The sequence below is a fragment of the Impatiens glandulifera genome, chromosome 5 (genome assembly GCF_907164915.1).
Source record: "Impatiens glandulifera chromosome 5, dImpGla2.1, whole genome shotgun sequence".
Classification (NCBI taxonomy): Eukaryota; Viridiplantae; Streptophyta; class Magnoliopsida; order Ericales; family Balsaminaceae; genus Impatiens; species Impatiens glandulifera.
In genome coordinates this window covers 3,667,132-3,680,518 of record NC_061866.1, presented here as the reverse complement: position 1 = coordinate 3,680,518, position 13,387 = coordinate 3,667,132, and the positions used below count along the sequence as shown (strand labels likewise).

The following is a 13,387-nucleotide window of genomic DNA, read 5'->3' as shown; positions in this document are numbered from 1 at the left end:
TAAAACACTAATTAATTAAGTTGGTATATTTCTAAATCATTCTCATAAATTTAATTAATATATTTCAAATTTCGATAAATTGGTTTGGCTGTTTGAAAAGATCGTATACTATATCAAATTTTGTTATGTCAAAACCTTATATTTTCAGTCAAATTATTTTGTATCTGATATTTGTATGTTTAGGTAACGTTTGTTATATAGTACTAGCATGTATTCCGTGCATTTGCACGAGTAATAACATAAAAAACCGTGAAAAAATTATTACGGTAAAATTTTTATGGACGAATTAACCCACAATCTGACCCAAGTATCCATTTACTCTCACATATATCCAAATTAACCATAGCTCTCGACCCGGCAATCCGGACACTTTAAAAATTAAGTATCATTATATATATATATAGAATAGTTAGTTAAAAAGTTGAACTTATATTGTTAAATGTCACGCGTTTATCAAATTTTGGGTTGAATTTAAAATATAAAGTATTATTAGCCTAGTTGGTTAAAATGTTCTACTTGTTTTGTTAGGTTGCAAGTTTGAACCATACCTATAGCATTTTTAATTTTATTTTTAATCGTTTTAAGTTTATGAGCGGGTCAACCCACAATCCGACCCAAGTATCAATTTACTCTCACATATATTCAAATTAACCACAGCTTTCGATCCGGCAATCCGGACACTTTAAAAATTAAGTATCATTTTATATATATATATATATATAGATTAGTTATATATGTATTAATTGTAGGAGTTATAAATTATAAAGGGGTATTGAGAGGTATAAGTTATATATGTTATTTGTATTTAGTTAAAATATAAGAGAATTATAAATTGTATAAATTTTATAATTTTGTGTTTGGTTAGTAATATAAAAATGTTGTATTTTGTCCTTTATATTTATAAATTTAATTTAATTATTTAATTAATATTTACTTAGTTTTTTTTATTATTTTTTTTATTCATGTATTTTTTTTATTATTATTTGCAATTTGTAAACATATTTTGTGTTAGGTTATAAAATGATGTTTAAAATTTGTGAACACATTTTGTGTTATTTTAAAATGATGTTAACAAACGTAGTTCCTTTTCACCATATTAAATCATTAATATAGTAATATATAATTTTTTTACCTCATTTAAGAATATATTTAATTTTTTATTTAAAAAAAACAATGTAATTTAACAAGTTTTTAGAGATTAAATAAAAGAAAATAAAAACCTTAACATTATTATCCAAAAAGAGGTACATGATAAATAAACTTTTAATAATCTACATATGGATATAAATCAAGCATCAACCCAACCCAACCCAACCCTTTTTGAAGTTTAATCCAAGAGCGTGATAAGTTTCCCTGTTGGCTTCGACAAGAGATTAGTGTGTTTTGAAACGAAGATAGTGAGAATCGTATTTCCTTCTAGAAATGTTTTTTTTATATTGCTTTGTAACTGGTATGACTAAATACAAGTTGTACCTAGAATGATATATAAAATATATAACATTTTAACACTTTTTACATAAAATATTTCAAACAAACATTTACTCAAATTTATTATTAGTATTGTTATCCTATATCTATATGTTAATCATACCTAACAAACACAGCCTTAACGTCTTCATTTATCTATTGAATATTCGTCCAAAAATAATAATTTTATATTGTTTCATTTATAATTTCCTGCAATAAACTCATATAAAAGTAATTTAAATATAAAGATTAATTTGAAACCAATGCTAAACTAGGGGTGTTCATCGGTTCGGTTTCGGGTTATTCGAGTTTCTCAATTCGGTTTCTTAGAATTTTTTGTTTTTTTCGTCAATTCGAAAACCGAACCGAATTCGAATAAAATAATTAAACCGAACCGAATTCGAATTTTATTTTAAACTCAAAATAAAATATACCAACCAAGAATTGAACCCGGGGTCTATACCATGGTAGGGTACTATTCTACCACTAGACCACTAGTATTTTTGTTTTATTTTTTTCTTTTATTATAAATCTTAATTCAAAATATTCTATTTGATTATTTTGAACTTATTATTAAGTTAAGTTTGGAAGAATAAATAATAAAAAATGAATTCGGTTTTCGGTTTGGTTTTCGAGTTGAAACTCAAACTCGAAAACCAATTCGAAAACCGTATTTGAATTCGAATTGGTTTGAAATTTGATTCGAAAACCGAAAATGAAATTCGAATTCGGTTTATTCGAATTCGGTGAATTCGAATTCGGTCGGATATTCGGTTCAGACCAAATATTGAACACCCTTATGCTAAACTAGTTTATATGATAAGAAAACGTATAGAGCCAAGAACTTAAAAACTTTAATAAAAAAAAGATAAGTAAGAGTTTTAAAATATAGACTGGGCTAGGCCTTTCCACAGTTTTAAAAATCATAAATAAATAAAATAATTAACAATAAGAAGATATGCGGGATTCAATAACTAAGCCCAGTTTATATTCATTTTTATTAAATTTTGGACTTTTGAATGGGTCAAATAAATTGTTTTTTAATATATGAAATTTTTTTATAAATAAAATTATTTTCTTTAAGGAAAAATAAAATAAATTCTTTTATGATAAAAATACTTATTTTATAACGAAATAAAATTATTTTATAAAAACTTTTATATATAAAAGTAAAATAGATTCTTGTATAACGAAATAAAAATTCTTTAATAAAAAATAATATTTTATAAACTAAATGATGAACTCTTTTATAAATAAATAAAATAAAATAAAATAAATTCTTTTATGAAATAATTTTTTTATTAATAACTTTTTTATAAATAAATATTGTTTTAAGCAAATAAACATAATAATTCTTTTATAAAATAAAGTAAAATACATTAAAATCAAAACATAAATAATTTTTGAAACTTCATTGGAAGTCCAAATCTTTTAACAGTAGCTTGGTCTAATATTTTTTGATTTAAAATCTTCATTGATTGATTGAATACTTGTCCAAAGATAAGATAATTTTATATTGTTTCATTTATAATATCCTGAAATAAATTCGTATAAATAATATTAGTCATATGAGTTTTAAAATGTTATATATTTGAGGTTAAAAATGAAACTTGCAAAATAATCTAACTTTGTTGATGCTCTATTTAATTTGTTAATATCAGCTTTTCAAAATTACTAAACGTTGCAGGATCATAAATAATTATATTCTTATTTTTTTACTTAGATGATTCACTAAAATGGATAAAATTTTTATTTTCAATTACAACAATATTAATTAAATACTGGCTTAAAAATCATGAATTCTCCTTTTGTATTAATTACTGTTAATATTTGAGCTTATATAGATAGGAAACTTAAAAAATACATCAAATTTTGTAATAGTAACACAATCATAACTCTCCCAAAATATCAAAGAAATATTATTTTAAAATGCAATATGAAATAATCAAAAGAAAAAGATAAACTTATGAAGTATTTAAAGTTGATTTTTAAAATTATTGAAATGGAGTAATTGTATTGCGTTTGTTTGTAGTTGAATTGCTTGAAGACTATTTGAAAATGTAAATCTTGATATTTAATGTAGATATAGATATGTGTGACATACCCTGTCTAGATCTTATGACTTACACAAAAAAAAAGTATTTATATTTTTTTTTTTACGATTCACTAAAATGGACAAACTTTTTATTTTCAAAATAAGAAGGTTGTAGATATTGATTCATATCTATCAAAATAACTGTTTACTTTAATTATTTAATATTTTTATTTATAATTTATGTCTGAAAAGAACTTCAAGTACTGTTTTATCCTAATTATTTTATTTTTTAATTAAATAAATGAAATTAAATATATTCAATTAAAGAAGATTAAACACACAAATAAATAATTTTAAAAATATCATTTTTAGACTCTACTATTTGACAATTAATTTGTTATTTGTTAATGTAAACTATTGCATTGATATGAAATTTTTATTTGTAGTTGACTTTAGTGTATGATTTCATATTAGTTAATATATGAAAAAGAACTTTCAGTATACATAATGAATTTGGTTAAATAATTCTATTTTATTTCCTCTTGTTGAGCCTTGTTTAATGTATATTTATTTTAAATTGAAATATAATTAATATTTGAAATTAAAAATCATGTTTCAATAATAATTGTTAAATTTACAACTAATAATGTTTTTTTAATGTGTAACATATTCTTGGATCTGCCCCCAAAATTACTTTTGGATACCAAACAATACTGTCACATCTAGAAATATTTTGGGAATTTGGTTTACAATGGTGTAGGCCCAACAGAAAAAAATTTGAAATATTGTATGAGATATAAATAATTGTAGTATGTAATTGTATTTAGATTGAGATAATCTTTTATTTGAAAGGGAAGAATGAAGATTGATCTCATGAGATTTTATTTTATATATAATCTATAAATATGTTTTTTTTAATTGATGTATTGTCAATTAAAAATGTTTACCACTCTTATCATTATATTTATGAAAATTTCTTCTAATGTTTCTTGATAGTTTTGTCGACGTTACTAAATTCATATGATGATTGATATTAAGGATTACAATAGGGTTGCTCGAGGCAGGAAATAAATTTATTGTCACTGTCCCGTTTTATTTTGAAAATTTTATTTTACTACCATTTATGTCTCGTTCAATTTTGAAAAATCTCAATGACACCGTTTTTACCATATTTAAAAAAAATAATTAATAAAATTATTTAAACGAATTTTTTAATATAATATATATATAATATATTGGAAATTTATATTATTATAAAGAAATAAATTTAAATCTTTTATATATATATATATTACATTGTTGGCCATGACATTACGGAGGGGATTTTAGAATTTTTTAGGAATCGTAAAATGCTCAAGCAATGGAATCTAACTGTTTTAAACCTCATTCCCAAAGTTTCGTACCTGAAAAAATACAAGACTTCCGACCCATTTAATGTTGTAACGTTGTTTATAAAATCATTTCGAAAATACTTGCAAAACGATTTCAAAAAGTGATTTCTAGCCTTGTTAGTCTAGGTCAATCTGCATTCATACCCGGTAGGTCTATATCGCATAACATTCTCTTAATGCAGAACATTCTTAAGGGTTATGGGAAAAAGAGGATATCGCCTCGGGTCGCGTTTAAAATTGACATTCGCAAGGCTTTTGATTCCGTCAAGTGGAAAACTATCAATGATTTTCTTGTCGTCTCGGGCTTCCTTAGAATCTTCATTGAATGGATTATGCAGTGCGTTTCTACCTCCCGTTTCGTTGTCTGTGTCAAAGGAGTGCATGGTGGCTACTTCAAAGGCAAAAGTGGTGTGAGGCAGGGTGACCCTCTCTCTTCTTTTATCTTTGTGTTGATCATGGAGGTCTTTGAGAGTGTCTTAACGACATTCCGAAAGAACCGCCATTACACTTTCCACCCTTTCTGCGAGGAGGAGAAGATTACTCACCTTTGTTTTGCTGACGACCTATTTGTTATTGCACACGCCGATGTTGATACCGTTAAAACTATAAAAGATGCTCTTAACTTCTTCTCTGATGTTACAGGTTTATTGATTAATGAGGAAAAAAGTGCAGCGTTCTATGGCGGTGTTAATGACGAGACAAAGGCAAGGATACAAGACATCATGGGCATCTCCGAAGGGTCGTTTCCGGTCCGTTACTTGGGGATTCCGCTTACGGCAAGGCAGATTCATGTAGTACATTGCAGGCCTCTTATTGAGACGGTCAAAAACGTGATTATGGGTTGGGCAGCCAAGAAGTTATCTTATGCGGGAAGGATTGAATTGGCGGACAGCGTGGTAATGGGGCTTATCGGGTATTGGTCTTAACAAATTGTTCTTCCTAAGAAGTTGATGCGGGAGCCTGATACATTATTACGGGACTTCATTTGGGGCACTCATGGTCGTGGGGAAAAAAAGTCAAGTGGACTGATGTGTGTAAACCCAAGGACGAAAGAGGTGTGGGTTTGAAGAATTGTGTCGAATGGAATCGTGTCGTTACTTACAAGCATTTATGGGCCTTACAATCTAAGTAGGATTCCTTATGGTTCAAATGGGTGCACTCCCGGTTTATGAAACGTGAAATGAGCATATGGACGTGCAAAATTACCGACGACATGGCTTGGTCATTGAAAAGATATTGAAGCTCAAAAACAGCATTAGTTCGATATTTGACATCCAATTGGTGATGGGCGTGGCACTCTGTTTTGGCACGACCCATGATTCGAAAACAAACCATTGATTAGTAGAGACGAATTCTGAGGCCTAAGGATCCGGAGGGATTGTGCGGCTGCCACGGTCCATAACATTCATAACGGACTTTGGGTTTCGGTTATTACTAGAGTCTTGGAAGGCAAAAGAGCTATTGATCATTTGAACGGTCTCAATATTTGTAATATGGCTAATGTGCACTTGTGGAAAGCGGAAGAAAATGGGAAAATTAAGTCAAGTGCGATTTGGAATGTTATTAGGGAAAGAGGTCAAATTGTAAGTTGGGCTTCACTTGTGTGGTCCTTGAAAATCATTCCGAGACACCGATTTATTCTTTGGTTGGCTTTTCGTGGTAGACTTAGTACCCGTGATCGTATTCTTGCTTATATGGATATTCCGGACGCCAATTGTGTTCTTTGTAGTGGGTTTGCGGAGTCCATTGATCATCTTTTGGGCGGTTGTTTTTTTGCTAGGTCTATTTGGAATCATTTTACTTTAGCCATGGGAATTGTGAGCTTGCCGGGGTTCTGGGAGGATATAAAAGTTGCTGCCCAAGTCTTATCTAAAGGTAGTAAATTTCATGCTAACGTTTTTAAGAGTGGGTTTGCTGCCATCGTTTATCATTTGCGGGCTGAGAGAAATGCTAGAGTCTTTGGTAAAGTTCGTCGAAACGTTGATCATGTGTGGACGACATTGTATTTGATTGTGGTGCGCTAATTAGAACGTGGAGACGGGTGCCTAAAGGCGAGCGGGAATGGGTCCTTTGTCACGAATGGAAAGTCAATTATGATGAAGTCACATCTTTTAAATGTTTTAAGGCTAGCTAGTTCTTTATGTTTTGTTTGTAAGTCATGTATGTTGCTTTGTTAAAATTGTTTGGTTCTTGAACTTTATTCTAACTTTTTAGGTTTGTTAGAAAGTTAGAGGAAACTATGTCCGTTTTCTTTCCCGTTTTGGAATTTTAATAAAATGACACTAAGTCGTTTACCAAAAAAAATACTAATGTAAGAAAATGAGTACCATAATTTATAGAAGATGGCATAAAGAGTAGAGAAGGAAAATATGAAGACTTTTGGTCCAAAAGAACCCAATTATATTAATATTGGTAATCTCTCTCATTGTTTGTCAAGTTTATTTTGTATGATTTTTATCTAGAAAGTATCAATTATAAATTTGACTAAAAGCATAAGAAATTAACAAAATCAAGATTTCATATTAGTTAGTGATTCATTTATTTTTATTCCTTTAATCAAGTTTTAGTGGGAAGTCACTTTCCCCTCTTCTTTTTTTTATCAAAATAATAACAAAGTTAAATTTAGTCGAAAAAAATAATTTCGAATCATTTTACTTTTAGTTATTTTTAGTAGTATAAATTGATATCCATTACTATAGTTTATTACATAGAAAAATGAAATTAATAATTAATAAATTATTATATATTATTTGCAGAAATAATTATATATTATTATCAAAATCACCACATTATTCTTCTTCTTAGACAGTAAATTCTTCCTTTTTGATTTTATAATTGTATCTAGTAACCAATAATGTTATTGATAATATAACATTTCAAACCTAAAATTATTATATGCTCTTATTTTTTTTAAATAATCTTCACAATTTGATATATCCGTTCTAATGTCATGGTCATTGGTCAATGGTAATCATCATTAAATCATCTTCTACTTTATTGATTTGTACTATTATTCTTGTTCGCTTACACATCACAAATTTTATTGTTGAAGCATTTGGAGTTCCTTTTATGGTTGGATACTAAGTAAGATATGATAATTGCCTTAAATTTAGAATATTAGATAATTATATTTTTTTATTAATGAAAATAAGATTTAGGCTGGATTCATAAATATTTCATCTTTGTGATAAATATTGTGTTTTTTTGTTATATATAAAAGTAAAATCATCGCTTAAAGTGTATCAATTTTGTTTTCTTATCGTCGTTCGTAAAGATATCCCACTAAAAATGCCCCTTCAATGAAAAACATTTTAAAAAGTACGAGTCACAATGCATTTTCTAATTATTTTTTAAAGTAATATTTAAAAATATGATAAAATTCCATTAGCATATGTTAATGCTATTTTTTACAATTAACTTGAAATAATATTAATTTTAGTTTTTTATTTAAAGAAAGAGTTTGACCAGGTTTCAAACTTTGATTAGGAATGTTTACAAGGTACAAAACTGCTATTATGATGATTTCACTATGTTTAAATATATAGTGAACTCTTAAACTAATTAACCACTTTGTTTTCAAAACAAATAAACAATGATGAGATTTAATAATCTTCAATAGACATAAGAAAAAAAGGACCAACAAGAATGTGAATTTCTGGTAGTTTTGGTCTTTGTTATTGTATTAGGTTGATTATGAGACTAGGTAATAATTTATTTTGACAAGTAATGTTTAAATATTTTAATATTATTTGAATTTATACAAATATAAGATTGAATAATAAATAAAATTTAATTGATATGTGCAAAAGAGCATTGCAATTGAAAAAAAAACTATTCTACTAGTAATTATTTGATAGATTACTTCATTGAAAAATTAGATGATTTTCATATTCTATTAGAGTTTCACAAAAATCTGCATACTTATCCGTAATTAAGATGCATACGTATCCGTAATTAAGATTCAAAATGACAGGATGATTAATCTTGAATCTTAGATCTTGAATATGTTAGCATGGTTAAAACCGGATAATCATTCTCATTTTTTGTGTTACAAGGCACTTGTGTGAATGCGATGAAGGTATTGTAACTTTCCTTGAAAATCCCGAAACTCAAGGAAAGCGCTTCGAGGCTCATAGAAATACAGATTAGTGATGGAAGATGAACATTGTTTTGGCATGATCAATGTTTTGAAAATCAGCTAAATCCTTAGAAAGGAGTTTGAGTTTACTCGAATTAGGAGAGATCGTCATATGGCTATGTTATGTGATATTAAAGGCCGAGAATGGAATACTCTTTTGAGGCGAATACCAGAAGGTAAAAGAATCCTTGATTTTATTCAAAATCTACAATTTCATGATCGAATGATTCTCGGGAAGGAAGATTGAAAGGAATAGAAAGTTTGTCTCGAAACATGCTAGAGATATTATTCAAATAAGAGGGGAAAAATGACGTTGATTCATTTAGTTTGGTCCCCTAAGGTAATCCCAATGCATCAATTCATCATGTGGTTAGTCTTCGGTGAGGGATAGAATCAAGGGTTACATAGATATTCCAAACTCGAAGTGCCTTTTGTGTGTTGTCGAAGACGAAAGAATGGATCATCTTTTGGAAAGTGTCTCTTCAATCCGTGATTTGGGAGCGATTTTTCAAATCCATGGAGTTTCTTAATTTTCCGGTGGAATGGAATGAGATCAAGAAATTGGCGCTCATTAAAGAAAATGGTACTCGATTTTTTTCAAGTGTTTATTTCTACAGTTGTGTGTCACATTTGAATGGAGCAAAATTCACAAGCTTTTACAAGAGTATGAAGTGATGTGAAGCAGGTTTCAAAAAATATCATCTTTGTTGGTAACACACTCACGTACAAATGGAGGCGAATTCCCATGAATGAGCAGAATTGATCGTTATGTCAAAGGTGGAGTATTGCATATTGGAAAGTTACACAAGCTTATTTATTCCAATCGCCGTAAATTCTATTTTGTTTGTTAGAATTGTTTATGTTTGTTTGATTTTAATTTGGTTTTTTCTTCATGTGATTGGTGTTTACATTTAAATGATTAAATGTTTATTTTACCTTAATTTCAAAACTCCATTTTTTTTCCTTTCTGGGTTTTTTTTTAATTAAACGTTTATTCGTTTTCTAAAAAAACAACTTTCATTACTCTTCAAACTTGCGAGCCAAATTTGTTACGATTATATCGGCGAAGATCGGATGCTTGTCCCGTGAATTTGTGTGACTAGGCCTTCTCTTCTTCTCACTAGGACACGTCTACTCTCTAAATTTTTTTTTATTAATGACAATAATTAAGGCTGCATTTAAATATTTCATTTTTTTTGATAAATATTTCATTTTTATATATAAAAGTATGATAATTGCTTAAAAAGTATCAATTTTGCTTATGTTGCCCTTGTTTGTATATCCGGTTAAGAATGCAACTTCCAAGAAAAAACATTTTATTTAGTGTCATGTTGTAATTTCCAACCATTATATAAAGTAAAGTTTAAAAATATGATCAAATTCTTTTCTGCGAATGCTATTTGCACATAAATTTGAAATATTAATTTTAGTTTTTTAATTAAAGAAAAAGTTTTATAAGGGTTCACATATCGATTAGGAATATTTTACAAAATCCAAAACTGATATTATATAGATTTCATTATGTTTAAATTGTTAAGCTCTTAAACTAACTACTTTATTTTTTTTATAAATAAAATAAGAACTAATTTGAGGTTTATATTTTTCAAATACATTAAAATTGATAAGTTCACGTTTTGTTTAACCTGGATAAAATAATTTAGGTTAAGGATAGCAATCTGACTTTACATTTTCTATTGGAGTGCTTGATTTTTATTTTATTTTTATTTTTTGTTTAGCTGAGATTTTTTTTATTCATAAATAAAAATATTGCTCTGGTTTATTATAAATTAAGTTACGTTTCCCAATGTCAGTACTTATACATATGTGGTGGCCCAACATGGTGAGATGTTCTATCTAAAATTTAATTGAATAATAATAACTTTTGTAATTTTTATTTATTGGATTCTTTGATTGAATACATATTAATGAAAGAGTTTTTCATTAAGTGTACCTTATTGTTAGCAGATGGTTTCTCATACATATCAGAAAGAGATTTCATCAGATGCATGATGGTCTTCTCCTTTGCTACATTATGAGCAACCGTCTTGGCTAGCGTCAATCGGACAACTCCCAAAACCTGTCTATCAAGGAGTTTCCATTCAGCTTCATCCATCTTCTCTGGTTTCTCACTCAAAGGAACATGAAGCTTCTTTCCATAAAGATAATCTTCAATCTACATTCTCCAAAAAGCATAATTTGTCCCATCAAATCTTCCAATCCCATGTCCTATACTGTTCTCACTTGCCATCATTTCCAATGCTCAGATCTAGCCTAGCTGCTCTGATACCAGTTGTTAGGATTTGTATCTCCCAAATCCGACCAGCTTGAAACAATCTGTAAAAAACACAAGAAAGAAGAATACAAGAACACATAGATTTATAGTGGTTCACTCATATTGAGCTACATCCACTTCAGCCACCACCAGATTTCACTATGAAGAAGAAGAAGAATACAGAGTTTTTGCCTCACACTTTATCTCTCTAGAATTCTCTCTTCACTAATTTAACCCTTAATAATCACATATTTATAGGGTAAACATTCAGGTAATAAACCTAAATAACTTTGGTCAGGCCCAAGCCTAAAACCAAAAAAAGAAAACCCAATAAACTATAATTAACAATGTAGAGTTTATTATAAGTGTAGGCTCCATAACTCAACATTTACACTTAGGTTTGGAAAGATATCGACCAACGGGAGATGAAAGTAGGGTGAAAATGAACATGATCTCACGTACAATGTACAACGTAGAACACCCGAACGGGTAATACCTTACCGAATAATATGGCCCTTAGTCCTTAGATTATTAGTATCTTAATAAAATTCACCATTCTTTCATGTTAGATTGGCGACGAACTTGCAGTATGTCAATCACAAATCCATTGTCATGTTCTTGCGGCTCACGATGTACATGTGGCTATTTTAATAAAATCTCTTGCTCTTGGCTGTAACCTAAAGATCTGGAGTTTTTGAGTAACTAAAATACCACCTTCAATATTCCAAGGAGCTTTCTCAACACATTAATTTTGTCATCCCTTACGAGTATCGCTTGAAAACTCTTCACTCTTCCATTACTTCAGCCCCAACTAAATTAAGAATATCTAGAAATGTTCCAAGACACCTTCTAGTTAGAGGAATCCTCCTTCTCGGGCAGGGAAGAGAACGAAAATGGACCTCGAATGGTAGTCGTGGTAGGTTTAAGGATCTGGAGCAGCGAAGCGAACTATTCTTGAGTCTTGCATTTCCTCTAGTGGCCTAGCAACACCCCATCGATCCATCATACTAGAGTGATTCGAGAAAAAAGATTAGGTCATATTCTATCCTTCCTAAAATTCCCATGGGAGGCTTAACGACTCGTCTTCTTGATTAGTTAGCATTTTGGAAAATACGTGTCGTATGTCACCTTAAAATTAAAAAAAGAAAGGTCATGAAACATAAGTCGTTTATCACAAATAACACATTTTAAACCATTCAAAAAATAAATAACAAAAGGGAAACCTAGTTCACAATAAAGGCATTCCAAAAAAATGCAAAAAAATAAAACGAACACTTCTGCATCTTAAACTAAGTTTCGACCTAATTCTTCTCTCAAGAGGAAACGTAGGTGTAAGCACTAAAATCAACACTCCAATTTATAATATTAAAATAATTATTTTGATTTATTTTTAAATAAATAAAATCAAGATAATTAACCTTAATTAGGATTAATTATTGTACTAATTAATCAAATTAATTAAGGGTTAAGACCAAAACAAAAATGAAATTATCTGGGATAAATTTTGTACTCATTTTATCTTAAAATAATTTTAGAAAAATTAAAAGGTGAAAATAAATAATTTAGAATGAATTGTTGTATCTATTTCATCTAAAACAATTATTTATTTAACCGTAAAAATATACTAAAATAAATTGATAAAATATTTGTCATATTTATTTAATATTTTAATATTTAAAAAATTAAAATTAAAGCCAAATAAAGAAAATATAATTTCAAACAAACCCTTAAGGTTTTAAAATAAAAAAAATACGTGATCCTATGTGGCCGAAATTGGAATCGGCTGCGACAAGAACCAGGAGAATCTCATCCAACGCCTAGGTGCATGTCATGTACCCTGTTGCAACTGAAGACGCTCGCGCCTGAGAAGCAGACGATCGGCTAACGCCCGTTAGCCGAGACGCTAACGGAACACTCGATTGTCAACGGAACATGTTAAAGCACATGAAACAACATTGTTACATGCGCCATAGTCTTCTTTGTCGCGACGCTAGAGGGATAAGATCAAAGACCCGTCTTTGATTTTTCATTTTTGGAACTCCCTCGTTAGTCAACCTTTTCGGCTGATTCGAAAGGCAAAATAA

At 29.1% G+C, this 13,387-nt stretch overlaps 1 protein-coding gene across 1 annotated transcript; it reads left to right on the top strand.

The window, feature by feature from the left end:
* The first annotated feature begins 6,386 nt into the window (after positions 1 to 6,386).
* LOC124938869 lies at positions 6,387 to 6,917 on the top strand. The gene has a single exon (XM_047479395.1). It carries the CDS (start codon positions 6,387 to 6,389, stop codon positions 6,915 to 6,917), a length of 531 nt encoding a protein of 176 aa, XP_047335351.1.
* The last annotated feature ends 6,470 nt before the right edge of the window (positions 6,918 to 13,387 follow it).